Below are 19,309 nucleotides of genomic sequence, written 5' to 3' on the forward strand. Positions count from 1 at the left end.
ACTGCTACCATTTCTCCCCACCAAGCCCTGCACTCTTTAACTGATCAGTAACATTGAGGTGGGGAGGCATCTGTAAGGTTCGCCTTGAGGTGCAGAGAGCAAAACCTATTCCCCAAGTGATAAGGCTCCAAAGCTGAGATCTCTGAGCAAGCACAAAGCCACCCAGTCCCAAAAAAGGTTAAGTGTCCTCTCACAGAAATTGAACTTAAGGTGGAGCAAAATCGGTGCCGATTGTAAGTGAGATATGGCCTGCAAATGCTTGTCCTCCTCCCACAGAAATTGAACTTCAAGTGTACGAAAATCAGTGCTGATTGAAAGTGAGATAGATATGGCCTGCAAATGCTTGTTCTCAAATAGAACTGGGTTTGAACTGTTCTGAATCTACGGAAGGAAGTGAATGTCTATAACAAAGAGAAATGTCACGTGCAGTACACAAATGCCAAAAGACATTGAATTTCAAACAAATGTGTTTTATACATAATAATTCTTGGCTATTTGGAAGAGCAGATTATCACTGCAGGGGGAGCACCATTGATGGCAAAAGCTAAGAACTTCTGGAAAAGGGCAGACAATCAACAAAGGAATATAAAATGTTCTGTTCAAGTTACAAGCCTTTTTCTCACCAAACTTCTCTTCCTGGAGGTCAACTCTAGTGCTGCACCACAGGATTTGCAGAACAAACTTTCAGACCTGCTGATTGTCCTGCATTCTGAAATGTTATCATAATGTAGGAAAAGTTCCACATTTACTTATGATATCAATTACAGGATCGTTTCCTTGAGCCCACGCAATGAAAGCTTTCAGAAACATACAACAGAGGCATAATTATGCAACACTAACACTATGCTCAGGATGCCCATGTACTCTGGGAGATTCCAAGCAGTGTTGAATTTTGATTCCTAGCACCTCCTGGAAGCAGCACCAATGTGAAAATTAAAATCAGGAGATTTCTATTACACACTAAGTAGGAAAAAGTGCAGCAGTTTGTACAATCTTTGAAGTTGTTAAGCCAGGAGTAGGCAATTTTTGGAGACACAGGGTGCACTTTTGGATCAGTCTGGGGGGATTTGGCCAAGGACTCCAGGAAGCGTCAGGGCTGTGATATTGTAGTGGCGGGGGGAGCCATAAGCTCTGACTCCTTTTAGCATGAGACACATAGAATGGATTTCCATAGAAAAGCAAAGTGAATTCCTATCACTATTGAATCCAAAATATCCAAAACAAATGATTTTGCACTGATCAGTTGAATCTAGTTTAAAAAGCAAAGTAGACCCTATAAGACTGAGATCTCTCATTCTTGCAATAAACCTATTTGTTGGGCTCACTCCCCCCCCAACATATTTGTTTTCAATCAGTAGGAAAAAACTGGTTGATTGGAATACTGCCCTACTAATTCAGTGAGTAAAAGAGAAAGGGTTTTAACAATCCAGGCATCCAGATGCAGAACATGTTCAGTATTAGACACCTCATAGATTTACAGACCTTCTTGTTTGAGGAGCCTCGTCTGGTACATGAATACTGGGAATATTCTGTACAAATATTCTTCTCAATTTAGTTCATAAAAGTAAGATGCTCTGGGTGTTACCTCAGTCTCAGGGCTTGTTGTAATTTCTCTGCCATCATGGGAATAATGGGTCTCACTGTAGTCTTTGGAAAAAAGTCCCCTGGAAAGAATACAAAGAAGACGTTATCTAAGCCAGGAATTAAGTAGGAACAGAGATAATTGCATAATCAGTCCCCAACTACCGTATAATGACATTTTAAGGATATTTTTCTATATCAAAGGAGAGAAGCAGGTATTTGAATCTCATCATGGTGCTTAAATCCGATTAAATCATCGGAGGGTAGAGCAGCCTGGATTTGCCTCAGCAAAGAGCTTTGCACCAAGGAAGCTGTACAATTCTCTTCATCAAGGCACAGAGGTGGCATGATTTATCAGGAGAAGACGTTTTGTATTGCCTCTTCTTTGACTCTTCCGGCCTCTGCAATAAACAGATGAAGCTGGAAAGTCTGCAGAGAACAGCAATGTAGCTTCATGAAGCAACCTCAAGGGGATGGATGCCTTGAACCTTCATTTGGAAGCCCTCTCTTGAAGTTCTAAATGAACACCGTGGAGTCACTTTCTACTCCTGGTGACTATGCAGACACTTCCAAGCAGTTTTCTTGGCATTGCCTTCTTCTATTTTTCCAGTCTAGCCATAGCCCTGATATTCCTTGCTGGTCTCCCCTCTCAGGACTAACCAGTTCTAGCCCTGCTTCACTTCCAAGCCCAAACAAGGTCATCCAGGTGCTACCCTTGACGTTCTACACAGCCTACATATTTAAACAAACGGAAAGGGGAGCACCAGAATTTCTAAACCACACATCCTCTAATTTGACATGAAATGTCTCCAACAGGATAAGATGAAGTGATATACACACACATCTAGGGCAATTTCTTTATAGCTCATACTTAATAATAAGGCTAGCATATCTTTAGAGGGCACATATAACATGGTTAATTCAAAAAGATGTTCTCACATGAAAGCCAGAGAGTCATTCCAAATGCACCCAGTGTGTATCTGGGTCTTAATGCTAGGTGTTAAATTGCACCAGAGGGCTGCAGAGACTCTAAACAACTCTTCCCATTTTTACAATGCAGTGATTGCTGTACTAATTTCACCCTGAGGTGGCATTTACTGGTTTTAGGGCAATGAAAATGGCAGACCTTCTTTTAGGTGTGTTAGTAGCTTATTTACAAGGCGAAAATCATTTCCGTCCATGTCTATAACCAATATTGCACAAAGCTGCTAATAAAAATGCTGAGGCCTGGCTAGACCAGTCAGTGAAGGAGAAAAAACTGGTTAGTTTTTTCCACTGGTTAGTTATTATGCAGATGTAAGCCAATTTATTATCTATTTATTATTTTCTTGATTTATAGTTCAAGTGCAGACCACTGAGAAGACTGAAATGTTCTGAAGAAAGAGCAGGTTCTGTGTGTTTTTAATTTTCTTTAAATAGAGATGTGTTGAAATTTGGGCTATTACTATTTCTCTTGGGGGAAGAAAAGATTATGTCCCCAGATATAGCTGTCTCACAGTGTCTTAGTAAAGTTAAGAGAACTTCTCAGTTAACATACTTATTTTTTTCTAGGTGAAGGACCACTTTCTTTCCATTCACTTTAATTTCATATTGCATGGCATCTTCATACTTGGTCTGAAATGCAAAGAGTTCAGTGTATGGATAAATAACAGCTGAGTACCTTTTTTTACAAAAAAAAAAAAGGCAAATAAAACGTGTACATTCTTAACAACTCAACAACTGTGTCAGATGGAGAGCTACACCCAATTCATTTATGAAGTTTGGATTATTTTATTTGGTGCTTGAAAGCCACAGTAAAACCTTATTAACTTAAATTAAACTTTCCTGCACAAGTTCAAGATTTCCTTCTCCAAATTTTAGCACAACAGCTTGGCGAATTAGGCTGGGCTGGGACAGAGTGACTGACTCAAAAATGAGTCACCCAGTGAGCTTCCATAGCTGAGGATGGACTGTCCATCTTCTTATATGAAAGATGATCCAAGAGCATAAAAAGATAGACGAGATCCCTCAAAGTTACCTATTAAGAATGGCAATAGTCCAAGCAGGCACATAGATTGCGAAGTTAGCACTGCAGAAATCCAAATAACCCTTAGAGGTCAGCAAAGTGATATCAAAAGCTCTGTTTGCCGACAATTAGTGGATATCCAGACTTAGCCCAGATCTGGTAATCCTGCAGTCTTCTTTGCTCCCATGAAATATTAAGGCTGTGTAGGTTTCACCCAAGCCATATGTCTTGATATGAGTGGTTTCTGATCATGCACAGAAGCCTTTTTTGCCTGGACTTTTCTCAGACTACTCCCCTTTGACAAATCTTTGATGAAAGTGAAACATGCCTTTGAAGGTTTATGCAGTCTTATGAAATTTATTGTAAGTCTGTCTAAAAAGAGTAAAGCATTCTTTATTTGCATCTCTCTCTATAAATCCATCTATGCAAATATTATTCAAGGTCTCAAGGTCTTGGATAAGACTAGGATCATAGACCTAAGCAGATCTGATCTAAAAGGCAACAAAGGCGATAGGTTCCCAGTTAGAGCCTCTCTCCCATCATCACTTGTCATATTCTATTAATTCTGACATATATGTGACTCTATAAACCTCTCCCTTTATAAAACAGGACAACCTAAACTTTAAAATGTGCAACAGAAACCCTGGGAATTTCTTAGCACTTTGGCCCAAGAACCTGATGGCAAACCTTTGAAAGTAGTAGAGTTTCAATTCTAACTCTGCATCACATGAATCTTGAGCAAAACTCAGGGCCAAAGTTATCAATAAATAAGTTGATGACACAAAGGTATTTTTCTTACCTTTTGCTCAGGCTTCTGAGCTTCTCCTACATCTCTTTTGTGCAATGCATGGAGTTTTCGTGGATACACTACTTCATAATGGTTAGCCCTCCAGAGTTCCTTTGTAGAGCTCCCTTCATAAGGGAAAAAAGAAAGGTTTACTTTGGTATGTTAATCTACCTTTTTCACATCTACCACACAGTTTGTCTTTCTGTTATCAATGAAGCATGGAATCTTTTTCCAATGGAACGCAGCACAGAATTCCAGGGTTTCTGTGATTATGCAATTTGCTGAATGGTGTTTCATAGCCTGGAGCCTAACTATGGACATTCCTTGGGAGGTGGAACCAAAAGAAACAGTTCGGCAGCTTGAATAATCAGCAAAAGAAAAAGAAAAAATCTCAACAGCTGTGCATATTTGTGTACTGAGTGTTGAGTCCTAAAAGACATGGCAGGATAACATGAGAAACTGTAAACCACAATACTTTGATTCACACAATACAGTAAACCAAAATCAAGCAAACTACATTATGGTTTAGCATACCCATAAATAAAAAAAACTAAGCAAACTTAGTCTGTTATGCAAATGCAGCTTCTTAGGATTTCCTTTCAGTTGAACTGCTCTCTCACTTCCCTCAGAATGGGCTCGCTGACTTTTCTTTCTTTTTTTCACTTTCAGTAATTAAAATATCTATGGATAGTCCATTCCGTCATAGTTAACACTGGGCACCTCAGAACATGTACATAATCAGTTCAGTGATTTCAGAGTCAGAGCAATACTTGAAGCATTTAGAGTTGGTCAACATTCAATGATCACCTGCTCTTTGTCCTTTAACATGTTTTGTAAATGTTGCAGGCCACAGTAGGCGCCAGGGTCTATCTGATCTTTGCTGATTCCCCCAACACTAAGCAGGGTAGGATCTCTTTAAAACTTGAAATCCCAGGACTGCAGACTACACTGGGAAACTGGGAAAGTATCCCAGAAGAAAGTAGTGGAAAACCACTTCCATTCTGCAGCCAAGCAAACTACATGGCCATACCAGAAGTTGCTTCAGCTCAGGATTCTTTGTCCTACGGTAGAGGTTGCAACTAGGAGACGGACAATGAGATTTATTTATTTACTTTTTAATCCAGTCTTTCTATCATGAAAGCTTCCAAAGATGTGCTACTGGCTATATATATATATATATATATATATATATATATATATATATATATATAATTTTATTACTGGATTTCTAAGTCCACCCAATGCAACAATGTGACTTTGGGCAGCCTAGAACAACAAAAAACGAACCATAAACCAAGAAAGAACCACAGACTGTTAAAATATAGGCTATGTAAATAGGAATACGTAATACAAAATATGAAATGGTGACCAAGCAGCACAACAAAATAACCAAAAGGAGACTCTACTTCACTGGCCCCTGATGCCTGGGAGAAAAGCCAGGGCTTTCCTAAAGGTGAGCTGAGTTGGAACTTGTCATATGACAGGGTGTGGGAAGACCATTCCAGAGAACAGGGGCAACTACAGAAAAGGTTCCCACAAGGTAACCAAATTTAAAAGAAGGAACCTGAAGCATGTCCTCTCTATGGGAGCGTGCAGGGCAGGCAGATATTCTTGGGGGAAGGTGGTCCCTCAAGTAACCTGGTTCTATGCCTTGTAGGGCTTTAAGGGTGATAACTAGCACCTTGAATTGCATCTGGAAAACTATTAGAAGCCAATACAGCTCATGGAGTACAGGTGTTACTGGTGCACCCAAAACTACTTGCACGGCTGCATTCTGGACCAACTGAAGCTTCTGGATAGTTTCCAAGGGCACCTTGAGTGACCATGAGCAGGGACTCCCAGTCCAGGAATGGGGACAACTGGTGCACAATAGCAGTTATACGTTGGTCCCGCTGGCCACAGCTGCCACCTGCTCTTTGTGGTGGAGTTATGAATCCAAGAGAACCCCCAGATTGCTCAGGTCTCAATGGAGTAGTGCCACCTCACCCACAAGCAAAGATGGAAACACTCCAACTGCCAAAATGCTGCCTCCCACTCTCAACTCCCTCAACAGGTACAGAAGGATACCATGGTCGATGGTATCAAAGGCTGCTGAGAGATCAAGGGAGCCAGCATGAATGCGCCGCCCACATCCCAGGCTCAAAAACAAGCATGACCAAAGTATGTCTCCACACCGTACCCCCATATGAATCCTGACCTGAAAGGGATTCATGCAACACTCTTAACCCAGCACAAAACACTGAACCCTACCTGAACTTACCAACCAGACTGCTTTACAAATATTCTGAACTCCAAAACCAGAACACCAAGGCTCTAATCAAGCTTACTCTATTGGTGGGACACCTGCTAGGACTTTCACCAACCTAGTTAAGCATGTTGCATCAATACAGCTTTCCATACCAAGATCAACAAATTTTCTCAGAAGTTTCGTATGAAAGGGAACGTGTTTAAGATCACAGTTACCATGGATTTTGAAGAATATTCATCTATGTGGTGCTAACTGAAAAAAAAATCTCCATTTCTGTGCTGCCAACACTGGCAGAATTCTGAAAATCTTGCATTGAGAAGAGTAAGCAGCACCTCATTAGCTGGAATACACTTTGAAGTTTCTCTAGAACAACAATAACACTAGCTTCTGTTTGGCTGAATATTATGCCAGCTTAATTACATGATGTCTAATCGACCTATTCGATGAAAATTAAAATGGAAAGCACTTTATCTTTCTCTTAACATTTTGCTTCTTGATGGTTTCTTCCAACAAACTCTACTTCAATCTAATAATCCTTTTTACTCACATTCTTGGAAAATTTCTCTCCAATCTGAACACGCTCAGGACTTTTCTTTCTCAGGATCTGTTTCCAGCTTGACAAAAGATATGCAAGTACAAAAAGCCATCTATGCAATTTATAGAATCTGTAGAAACTGATGTTGGGCAAGTCATTTTTAATCATCAAAAGAAAAAAAAAACATAGAAACTTCTCAGGTAATTTAGCACTAAGTATCTGAAAAATGAAACAAACAAAAAAAATCTTACCTTGATATGGAAAAACTGCTAAGCATATAATAACCAAGAGAGCTTGAATCATTTTGGAGCTTAGATTTGACCGGATGACAAGGAACCTCTTTCTGCTTTGCCAACCTCAACTGTTCTCCTTTTGACTGTGAGAAGCAAGTGACGAGTCCTTCAGCTTTATTCTTGCCCTTACATGAGGAAGTGTTTGCTAAAGGTGTTGCACAACTTCCAAGTTGCAACAGTATTACTAGAAGGCAGATTTTCCAGCTGGCTTAGCACATGTCACTCCAACAATGATAGACGGAAGAGTTCTTTCAAGGTATCTCTCAAAGTGAATGTTCAAAGGAGGGGATTAATTGGTTACAGCAGAGCTCCTCACTGGCCTGCATGTTAATACAGCTGAATTTGGGTGCTCTTGTGCATGGGGCTTTAATTGCAAAGGAGGAGACAGTGATGAGTCGGCTTTTACCCTACAGTGGAACCTCGCGTTACGAATTTAATCCGTTCCGTGACTCTGGTTGCAACTTGAATTGGTCGCAACACGAGGCAAATTTTCCCATAAGGTTCAATATAATTACTGTTAATCCATTCCGGCATCCACGGACCATGCGTCAGGGGTGGAAAATGGCCGCAGACCACGTGGCACGGGCAGAAAAATGGCCGCGGATCTGGTTCGTGCACTGAGGCGAGTTGGCAAGTCGAGGTAAATTTTTTGGGCCGGAGCTGGTCATATCTCGAAAAATTCGTAAGTAGGGGCATTCGTAACTAGAGGTACCACTGTATTCTGTGAGTAACAGGCACTTTTTGGACAATCTGTATTGCTAGCATTTGGTGCTAGTTGCTAGTCAGGAAGAACATTGAACTGACTTGTAGCCTCTGAAAATGATGTTATTGGGGGATAGACTGAATCCATGTCAATTCACCTACCAAGGGGATCCCTGCCTCCACTACAGGGAAAAAACAAACTTTATGCCATAATAGATCTTGCAGTTTTTAAGAGATCCCAAGAGCCTTTGTTCTTCTCTTAGTGTAACACTTCCACCAGCCCCTCCATTTTCTGAAACAGGAGATGCATTTGCTGGTGGTGAGAATGTCAGCTGAAGTAACATACACTCAAAGGGCTTTGGAACAGGAACTATGAGGTGAATCACAGAGCACAGGGAATCATTCCCACTGCCTTAAGAGGATCCCCCTTTTCCCTCATAATCCCCCTTCTGTCTCCACCTGTGATAGACATCTACATGGCCAGAATAAGGATGAGGGGGGGAAAGGGGGCAGAATTCACCCTCCTACTAAGGCAAAGCAGATTTCTTTGGTGAATGACAAGAAAAAGAGGAAGATCAACTTTTTACTACTCTGTTCAGCAATTTTGGGGGGAGGAGAGCCCACAGTAGAAGCAGCAGCTCCATTCCAGCAGAGCAAATGTCAGAGTCTGCATACTCAATCCCAAAGGGCAGCTAAGAGAAGGCAGCTTCTCTTCATTTCAGAACCTCAAGGCAAGAAGATACGTGAGCCTCTGAAAGCATCTCTGGGGGCCCCGTTGTTTTCTTTCAGTACCTCTGTCCATACCAGCACCAGCAGTCCCCTGGCTGAATGGCACCCAGCTAATTAAAACTGCAAAGCCTGTCTAGGGGAAGAGCTATAACAGTAGCCTCAAGCCACATCTTATGCTGATTTTAACCTTTCTGCTTAACCTAGAGGGGAAGATAAATGATAAACCAGCGTTGTAATATATGCATGCCTTTGCAAATATATCCATGCCTTTGATCCTTTTCTTAGCTCAATTGATGCAGAGTCTGATCTAGAATCTGTTAATTCTTCCCTCATACTAGAAAGGAGGAGGAAAAGCTTTCCCATCCACTCCCATTGCCAGCTTTTTGGCAGACACCTTAAAATGACTTATCCAACTTGGTTCTGTTTTAGAACATCAAAGTGTGAAGAGATGAAAAACTACAGCATTCCACATTGAGGTCATTCCTCCTACTCGCTACTCCACTGAGCAACCTCTTCCCCATTAATTTGTCTCCTTGTATTTTGCTTCTGAAGACGAGATCATCACTCCCAAGTCTATGGACAAGGATACTTCCAGATCATATCATATTTCCTCCTTACAATAATTGTTGTTCATATCCAGGAGTCCCAGCTTAATTCCACCTAAATTATCATCATCTGACCAATGTGGTTTCATTTCTCTGAATGTGGCTGTCTTGCTTTACTAGTTGTAAAATATGTTGTACTTTGACTACATCCATTTAATAATTAGAATGTTTAGTTTTATTGAAGTTCCATTTGCTAGAAGTAGAATTTGTCTTTTTCTTTTTTAGCAATTGGTCAATGACTATAAGGAGGTTTCTTGACGGACTTGAATTAGCTACTCCCTAGGCCAATTCTCTGTGTATTATTTTTAGTCATTCACCACAACAACACGTGAACAATCATCTGCTGACACTTATGCCCAACACATTCCCTCAACTCCCCCCCCCTTACCTAAATTTGCTTCCAATTCTTTCTTTAGCTCAGTCCAAGTTCCTTTTTTCTCCACCTCTTCTCCCACATTCTGGGGAATGCTAGGCTTTAGGGTTCCCCATCTGTTCTCTCCTTCCATATGCTGCCTCATTTGGTAAAATCGTCATCTATTTTTCCTTCTTCCCCCACTATGAAGGAAATAGAACTTTTGTTAGGGAAGTCACTAGTGCTAGTCAAAGAAATTGCTGTGGCATTTATTTTTATTCAAGTGGGTGAAAGGAAATGTGTTTAGAATTCCTTTCAAAGAAGAAATTCTGCTGGGTGGAGTATCTTGCATTTTGCGTGCAAGGGCTGTGTGCAGCTATTGTGTATTCTGGTAGTCTGTTCATATTTTGTAATCTTCTAAAATAAAGAATAAAGTTTGGGAGAGAGAAAAATAGAAAGGAAAAAAGAAAGACTGTTGTTAACCCAACCTCCTCTCACAGTCAGCACTCCCATTTTCCACGCTTCGAGACACCTAAGATCATAATCTAAAGCTCTTTGCTAGCTACCCCTATCAAATAAGGTAGAACACCTCGTCCAAGAAAGAAGGTTTATTAAAATTCAGATGCAAAAAGGGTAGCCTGGCTTACCAGCAATCCTTTTGCACCCCTCAAAGGACACTAATGGGAGAAGCCAAAAAACCAAAAACCCCTCCTTTTTTTCATTTTTGTTTTGCTTGAAGAGAGATGTGTAGGAGCAAGATGAATATCTCAAGCCTTGCAGAGATTTAAGACCCCCATTGCAAATCTTCTAAACCACAAACTCCCTTCCAGAAAAAAAAAAAAAAATTAGGAGCACTTGGATATGATTTCCAACTGTTTTTGACTAAGCCTCTGGACATGTTTGCAAGTCAACCAAAGTTTCGGATCCGTGTTCTTATCTCTCCTACAGACCCTTCCTTGGGATTTTATCATTCTGCTTTTATTCATCAGATCTACTTTGCTGCCCTTGGTTTATTTTCCTATATTTTCAGTTTTTAATTTGTAAACTGCCCAGAGAAGTCCAGTTACTGTGTAGTTTAAAATGTAAGGAAAATGATACAGGAAACCATTAATACTCCTGATACAATTCATTCACTGGCACTTCTACTTGATCTGCATACTCTTAGCCTCCCCAGTAGCAGACGTTCTCTGGCTGGATTACAGTTTTAAAGAGAGAAAAGCAATAAAAACGCTAGTCTTCACAAAGGAAATTGGCGGGGGGGGGGGGAAGGCATATATATGCAAATAAAACGCACATCACCCCATGGTATAATAGAGAACCAGTGGGTTTGGTTTGCTCTTGGTGAGAAGCAGCTTGGGGCTGAGCTCATTGTAATGCAGAAGAGTCACTATGTTTTGGTGGTACATTATTAGTGACATAATTCCAAAATTCCACAAAGGAGGAGTTTCACTTTAGTCTTGTATTGTTCAGACCTCATGTGGAGCATCATCTTCAGTCCTGGTCTCTACTATTCAAGGGGAAAGTGGAGAAATTGGAACCACTTCAGGGAATGACAACAGAAATTGTCATAGATATGCAGAACAAGTCATGTGGGAAAAGAATGAAGGCACTTTATGTTAAGTTACAGAGAGAGGTCAATTTTTATTGTTTGTCTCAGAAAATAGCCTAGCTCTCATGGGTGCAAGTTACACAAGGATTGGTACCTTATTGTTATTCGTTATATATAACCAATCCATTGTTGGACTAACATTAAGAGCAATTCTTCATGGCAAAAGAAAGTTGATACTGAATCCAATTAGCTGAGGAGGTGAAGGGTCTTCTACCAGAGGTTTTCACCCAGACCCTAAACATCTGTAGAGGGTGCTGTAGCTCAGAATTCCTGTGCCAGACAGTGGGTTTGAGAACTGAATTTTTAAAGCTTCCTCCAAAAATTTGGTCTGGCTTTGTCCTAATTCTGCAATCACCAGATAAAAAACAGAGCAGGGTTCATTCTCCCATGGAAGAGAACTCCAAATAACTGCTCCTTCTTCATCTGCTAAATTAATCCACGGTGGATTTTGATTGTTTTTGTTTTGTTTTCTGGGGGAGAGAGAGGGGATGCATCTCATGGAGGCCCAATATTATTCCATGCTAGCAGAAGCAACTTGAACCACTCCAGATGTTGAGCTAGCACCTCACCATTCTCAGCATCCCTCATCATTAGCCACACTGGTTAGCACTGCCACTTCAACATCTGGAGGATCACTGGTTGCCTATCCCTGTACTAACATAGCACCAAGAGAAGCTGGTGGTAAAGAATCTGCATTCAGAGTAAGTTGATCTTCAGTGTCTTCATCCAGGAAGGATGTGTAATTTATCCTCATATTAATGGATGTTTGCCAGATCAAGAAGTATTGCAAACATAATTATCGTAAACATATCTATGTCATTCTCCCACAGGGACATTTCTGCTTCACATTGTCAAAAACACTGTCCATGGTTCTTGCGTTCTCCAAAAATCCCCATATTTAATAGTGTTACGAGCAATGCTTTAGTTAACTAGCTGAATTTTTTATTCTATCCTTTAGTCATTGTAATGTCATCTGAGCAACAGGTAAACATTCATTCAAACTGTACACGGTCCACCCCAAAAGGCTGACATCAATCTTCCAGCCTGACCGTGCTTTACCTCCCCTCCCTCTCATATCCCAGTGCATCAGGGAGAAGCCTGCCTGAGACTCTTCTAAATGCTAGCCTGTTTCCCAGGATTTAAGGAATATTTCAGCCCTCTTTGCTCATATAACCATTCTTGCCTATTTCCATCAAGGTCATCTCTCTGATTCCCTACACTCTATCGTGCCTGCCAGTAAACAGGGCTAATTCAAACACTCTGACTGCAATCAGGGAACTTTGCATATTAGGATGGCCACATGCAAAGGAAAAAAAGGGCTCCCACGTCTTTAATAATTGTATCAAGAGAGATTTGCATGAAACAACAGTTCGTATGAATGGTGACTACTGTACACCTGTTAAATTTCCCTTTTAGGTAACTACCAAAACCGAACAAGCCCCTATCCTTTTTGCAACTGGCTTCCTATTTCTTGCTTGGGAATGTTAATACACGGAGGATTTCTGAACGGAGGGTGCCAATTTGCTGGAGGTCCCTTCTTTGCCCAGGGCTGAGCAGTGAAGGTGGTAGGCAGGATTAAGTTGCTAGGATTAACAGCCACTCATACATCGACTGTCTTGCAAACAACTCGTGGATAGTTTTCATACCACTGAGTTTCCTTGGGCAATCAGAAACTGATCTCCTTCCAAGCTAAAATCATTTTTGCAGATATGAGTAATGCTGTTTTGTACAATAAAAGATAATTTATCACTCTTACTCAGGTAGATCAATATTTTGAGCTTCGGTGACAAGCAGACTAAAAATGTTTTCAGTGTAGCACCAACCCAAACACTACCATTTGCACACAGTTCGCATAATCACATCATTACTTCTCTATGATCACCTAAGCTTGTACTTCTCCTTTCAGTTTATTAACAGATAAGCAAGAACAGTGCTTAGGAGAAATGAGCTCTCATGGATCTTCCCTCTCCCCTGAAATCTCTCCAATGTGCCATGTTTTTTTTCAAGCAAAAAACATACATTAGCTGTGGTGTTGCTAATTGCCACCATGAGAAATTTGCAGGCATTTGCATTAGATTTAATCATTCTGTCCTCAGCTATCATTCCCATTGTAGGGAAATAGAGTGAGCCACAGCACACCACCATTAGAAAGAATACACACTTTCTTCTTAAGCATATTTACTGAGTTTGGGGGAGGAGGGAGGAGCTGCAAGCCAAATTCTGATCTACCACAAGCAGCTTCTAGGGCACAGGCCAGGGATTGCCCATAACGTAGCTTTTTACTAGCCTGTGCTGTCTGGGAACATATATATGCGCATATTTGTGCCACATGCATGGATGGTTGGTCTCTGGCCTGTGGCTGTAATAAAGAGGCGTAGGAAGTCCGCGCCAGGCCCACCTTGCGCTTGTGAGTCGACGAGGCCGGGCTGGGCGAGCTCCGCGACCAGGACTCGACGGCGACTCGCTGGCCCGGCTGAAGGTGGTCCGGCTCTCGGCCACCCGCCGGTAAGACGGATTGCTCAGCGCCTCCAGCGTGCAGCTCATCTTGGAAGACTTGCGAGAGGCACCTCGGGGGGAATTCCCGGCAGCTGCGGCTCTGGAAAGCAGCGCCTTATATATCGGAGCCGCACATTGTCTGCGAAGGGGGCGGGCTGGCCGGCCTCGTGAGTGACGAGGAGGCATGGCCAGAGGCATGGCCAGGGGCCTCGAAGTCCCACCCTTCGCGCCCAAGCCACGCCTTCCCCCCTCGCTTTCTCCCCGGCCAAGAATTTCAGCCCCTTCCAGACATTCCTTCCATTCATAAGCCTCTTCCTTTTCCCGTTGGCCTCTATTTTCTCTTCCCTCCTTGCATCTCTTGAATGGCACTTCAGGCTTAATTCAGAGTGCAGTTCCGATGCATCTTCCTTCCAAAGTTTCGTGGCTTTCCGCTTTATGGTACCAAGAATGCACCGGACTGCAGTCAAAGCCAGCCCCTCCTTTTCCATCTCTCTTCACATAGCTTTATTGTTATCACCCACGTTTATCCCCCTTGCTTAATTCTCGATGCTTTTCCTTGGTTCTTCCCTTCCTCTGCCTTTCTGCTTCTCCTTCTCCCCTCCCCCTCGCTTTCCCATCGCCGCCGCCGCCGCCGCCGCAGCGGAGGTCTATGGAGCAGCCGGCCCGTTCGCTGCCTCCCCCCTCCCCACGCGCTGGCGGTGGCGGGATGGAGAGGGCGGTGGCGGCGTGGGGATCCGAGGCAGCTGCAGCCCCTCCCCAGGAGAACACCCCGGCAAGCAGGCCTCGTGCCTGGGCTTGGGAAATGTTCTGGCTCGGACGGGTTCAGGCAAGGCGTGCGCGACTCGCTCGGGCAGCCATGGCGGTTTCAGGACCATGGCCAGCTCCGCCAGCAGAAAGCTGCTTTATGCTAACACAAATCAATCATCAATCACCTGCCCACCTTTCTTAGTTTTATCAAACACATTCCCCCATTTGGGCTGAAAATGTTATCCATTCCCCCTCTGAAAGTAAACGCCACTAAATTGAGGGGTTTTTTGGGGGGGGGTAGTTATCTGCAGCATTTGAAAATTGCTATAGGTCGGTCAGCAATCCACACCCATTTGTTTCAGAGTCATCCCTTTGCATCTGGTGCGATCATTCTCCAGAGTTATAAAAAAATGGAGTGGGTCATCAGTGACAATCTAAACCCAAACATGAAGAGGAGAAATGTGTCTAGGAAAGTACGATATCACCACCTTGAAACAAATTAGAAGGCATTCTTAAAATGTTGACGTGCTTCAAGTGCTTTTACTGTGAAGTAGTTTTACTGCCTACAGGGAGTCCCACTCCCAACCAAGCATACAGCAGAGTGCAGCTTTTTCCAGACTTGTGTTTCCTCTTGTCTACCTCTTTTCTATTTTCAGTGCAATTGTTTCAGTATTCCATCTTTTTTTTAAAAAATGCATTATTTCAAAGTTTCACTGCCTTCTGTTTCTAGCTTTCCTTCTTTGGAGTGATGTCCACTGAAGGCAATAACCTTGCCTTTGAATAAGTGAATTCTAGTTTGTTAGTAAAACAGAATGTAGGCGTGCAATTCAAACTGTTTTGATGGAAAAAATGTGTAATTCTCTCATGAATAATTAATACATTTTCCAAGGATTTAATTCAAGAATTCTGGTGTTTGCATGGACAGTATTTCCAATCCCTACATTTCAATGAAGGTGTTGTGTAAGTTAAAATAAACTGGTAGACTCTGTCCACATACATATCTTTCAACTCTATTTTCCATTCTGTTTCATCCAATCTCTCTCATCTGCACACAGTTGAGATGCACATACTCCATTGGCTGTAATGTGGTTTAAGAAACCCAACTCTATGCAGGTTTGCAGAAAATCTCTTGAAGGTCAAGGATATTTTCAACTTTACTATTACTTTAAATAAGTTTAATAAAATATTTGGAGAAATTAAAGCCAAAAATGCAAGTGAATCTGAATCCAAAAATGCAAGGGAATTCTTTGAACCTTGGTATTCAGACAAGGCAGCAATCAACAGACAGAGATAAACAGCATCTACACATTATTCAAAAGAGACAATAGAAAAGAAACCAAAAGAGCAGAACTTCTCCTCACCAGCAGTCATCACCCAGATAAGCAGAGGTTACCACCAGGCACACAATCAAGGAACTACCAGAGGAACAAAACAAAACCCCCACCAAAACTGCCAGGGCAGAGCAAACCCCATCCCATTCAAGCACTGAAGACATCACCTAGCCAGGTAATGAAACATTTTCAGGAAAAGAACCAAGTTCAGAGAACCCTAAGGACCCCACACTTCAACCCTGAGCTACACATATACACCTCTATTAGAGGAAGCCTACTAAAATCAATAAGGCCAAAGTTCATTACACTCTATCCTGCTTCAGGTTTCGGTCACACACACTTGCTATGGAGATTAACACTTAAAGGCTGAAGAGTTAAGCAGCAAACAAAGAATGTAAACAAAACAGGAGCCTGTCTGGAGAGTTTGATTTTAAGAGGACCATGCAGAAGAATAGTCCTAATCCAACACAGGGTTCCAAGAGCCAATTCAGGGTTGTCAGCCAGTCCAGAGATTCGTGAGTAGAATCCACACAAAAGCATCACACAAGACCCAGAGATTGGATGCTTCCAGCAAAAGGGGCATGGGTCAGAGCTGCCTCTTAAATCAGGCTGCAGCCAGCTGTCACTGATTAAGAGACTTACTCCCTTGCTTGGCAAGAAGCCTCATATGCCTACATTGCTCTGCTCTTTGCTCAACTCACCAGGTGCAGGGGCTGGGAGGCCTGACATCAGCAAGATCATCTGACTGCTCCAGCTGTCCAGGTGGTGCCTGCCTTTGGTCAGCCTCATGTGACTCTTGGCTTAGTGTATCCTGAGGCTGACACTCCACAGGTTCAGTTGGAGCAGCTTCTTCAGATTCTGAATCTGAATCCTAGTCCTGAGACCGGCTCATGATATTCTAGATGAGGAAATATGTAACTTTTGTCTGATTACAAACAAATGAAAAGTTGCCTCTCAAGACTTTTGTAACAGGCTGAAGATGGCAAGGCTGGAAGCAAAGAGCTTGTGTAATGATATGTGGGAATGATCTTGGGAGACTGGATTCAGAGAGGGACCCAGGGAACAGTCTGCCTAGGGAACAGTCAGGTAACAGACAGCGTAATCTGCAGCTGGATAGTAGGTGGGGCAAGGAGCTCAGAACAGACTCTCCGTAATTTCTCAGAGTTAAAGGAGAAGTACAAAGGAGAATTGTACTTTCAGACTTGCACAATCGTGTTGATGTAAACTTACTATAAAGTACAATTAACTGATCTGGTTGTGTTTCCTGTCTGGTTTACCTGGAGTCAATCTATTATAGTAGTGAAAGATGATTTGTAATGCTTCTTTTTCATTCCTTGTGGAATAAATTCTGGTTGTCCTCTTGCTCCCCCTTCTGGGCATGCTTTGATGATACAGAGAGAGAGAGAGAGAGAGAGAGAGAGAGAGAGAGAGAGAGAAAGGAGAGAATAAGATACTCAAGGTAGCCATAGTTTGTCTCAATAAAACTGATAATAACACAGAGGAGAGACAATGTGACTCACCGAGGTACAAGAGTGGTACCATTTGCCTTGCTGAAACACTCTGCACTTGCAGGATACCCTTTGTCCAGTACATTCCAGTGAATAAAAAAGTGTGTAAGTTCCACATGCACAGAAATGTCTTCCTGTACTGAACATTTGTAAGAAACTTCTGTGGATGCCTTGCATCAGGTTCATTACTCCTGACTTAAGCACTGGGGTATCTTTGGTAAACTGTCCTTTAGTTCTCAGAATTCCTTCAGCCTGCCTGGAGATTCTGGAAGTTCAAGCCCCACCGACCTGGAGTCTTTCCCAGAAGACTAGTGCCTGGATGTGGCGGGAGTGAATAGTAGGTATAAAGATGCTCTGGAGTGGAGCTCAACTCCTGATGACCTCATGGACACATCCTTGTAGTTTCCTTGCAGCAGCATGGATGTAGGTGACTGTTGCCTACTCCTGAACTACTTTTTGACCTCCTACATTACTCCTAATGGATTCTCACCCAAGTTCTATTCAAATCAGCCCTGCTCAGCTGGCTGGGGAATTCTGGGAGTAGAAGTCCACACATCAAAAAGTTGCCAAGGCTGAGAAACACTGGTCCATATCACCAACTTTACTCCGGGAAAGAAGCTGCTATAAGAACCAAGTGGATAAGAATAGGGACAGGCCAGCAGTGGGACCACAGTGCATACTGTCTTCGAACCTATTTAACTCATGCAGCAAATGCAATACTGCCAGAGGGAGAAGAGATGAGAGCTGAAATCAGGAATGAAGACTGAAGCGCCAACAATCTGAGGAACTGAAATGACACTATTTATTAGCTGAAAGTAAAGAAGACTTCGGCAAACCCATTAGGAACATATACATGGAAACTGGGAAAAAAGAAAACCTGTTTAGGGTAATATCTAACTATTTAATATTTAAGTTACTGTCAACCAGAATTCTTCAAGCATTTTCAGATGATGGTGAAGAAGTGAAGGTGGTGTTTTCATATTCCTGGGCTTAAGAATAACTGAAGGTGGAAATGTGCTGGAGAAGTTAAGAGGAAATTAGCCTTAAGGAGGAAGTCAATGAGAAACTTAGATAGCATTTTGAAGTCTAAGGTTATTTCTATGACAATAAAAAGCAGAAGAGTGAAAACAATGATTTTCACAAAGGATAATATATGGCTGTGAAACCTGGAAGTAAAAAAAAGTAAGATATACATCTTATTTCCTTTATACTTGATATGGTCAATAGACTTAATAAAGGTGAAAAAAAATACATACTTTTGAATTATGAATTCATACTTTTGAATTATGAATTATGAATGAAGACCGTACTAAGAGAACCAGTGGCAAAGTGAGGAATCTTAGTGGCACTATTTGGGGAGCTTTCCCCCCTCCAAAATAGGAATGGAAGTGAAAGGATGAGTCTCTGGAAAACCCAGTCCTCTAATATCTATTCTTACTCCCACCACCCTTAAAACTGCAATGCTGAAATTTGGCAGTTTTTTTACTGGGTCTTGGAAGGAGGCAGAGGTGGGCTTTTGAAGGTGGGAATGGGAGTGGCTTGCCTCCTAGGGGCTTCTTCATCCCATTCCACTCTGAAAAAACCAAATACTGGCTTAAAAAATCAGCCATGTCCTTTTCTGTGACATCGGTGCCCTTCCAGTGATGTCATGTCCAGCTGGTTGGTTAATGGTCACCCCTTGGAACATTCCCATCTCTTTTCTGGTCCAAACGTTGAGGGGTCAAATTGGTTTCTGATTCAGAAGACAATGTCAGATCCATGTCCTGTGCCTGGAAACTCAC

The 19,309-nt window shown here is 42.1% G+C and overlaps 1 protein-coding gene across 1 annotated transcript in view; it reads right to left on the minus strand.

Annotated features, from left to right (window-relative positions):
* Window positions 1-7,504, minus strand: part of LOC103055975 (zinc metalloproteinase-disintegrin-like NaMP) — a 40,212-nt gene extending 32,708 nt beyond the window's left edge. Inside the window, exons 1-4 of the mRNA XM_088151898.1 lie at window positions 7,408-7,504; window positions 4,386-4,498; window positions 3,119-3,195; window positions 1,586-1,664 (exon numbers count right to left, since the gene is read on the minus strand). Coding sequence (XP_088008024.1) covers window positions 1,586-1,664; window positions 3,119-3,195; window positions 4,386-4,498; window positions 7,408-7,459 — 321 coding nt within the window. The 5' untranslated portion in view covers window positions 7,460-7,504. The remainder of the gene's footprint in view (window positions 1-1,585; window positions 1,665-3,118; window positions 3,196-4,385; window positions 4,499-7,407) is intronic.
* Between the last annotated feature and the right edge of the window lie 11,805 nt (window positions 7,505-19,309).

The sequence above is a fragment of the Python bivittatus genome, unplaced genomic scaffold (genome assembly GCF_059951505.1).
Source record: "Python bivittatus isolate LINGU-HERP-01145 unplaced genomic scaffold, Pbiv_v1 ctg000680_np1212, whole genome shotgun sequence".
Classification (NCBI taxonomy): domain Eukaryota; kingdom Metazoa; phylum Chordata; class Lepidosauria; order Squamata; family Pythonidae; genus Python; species Python bivittatus.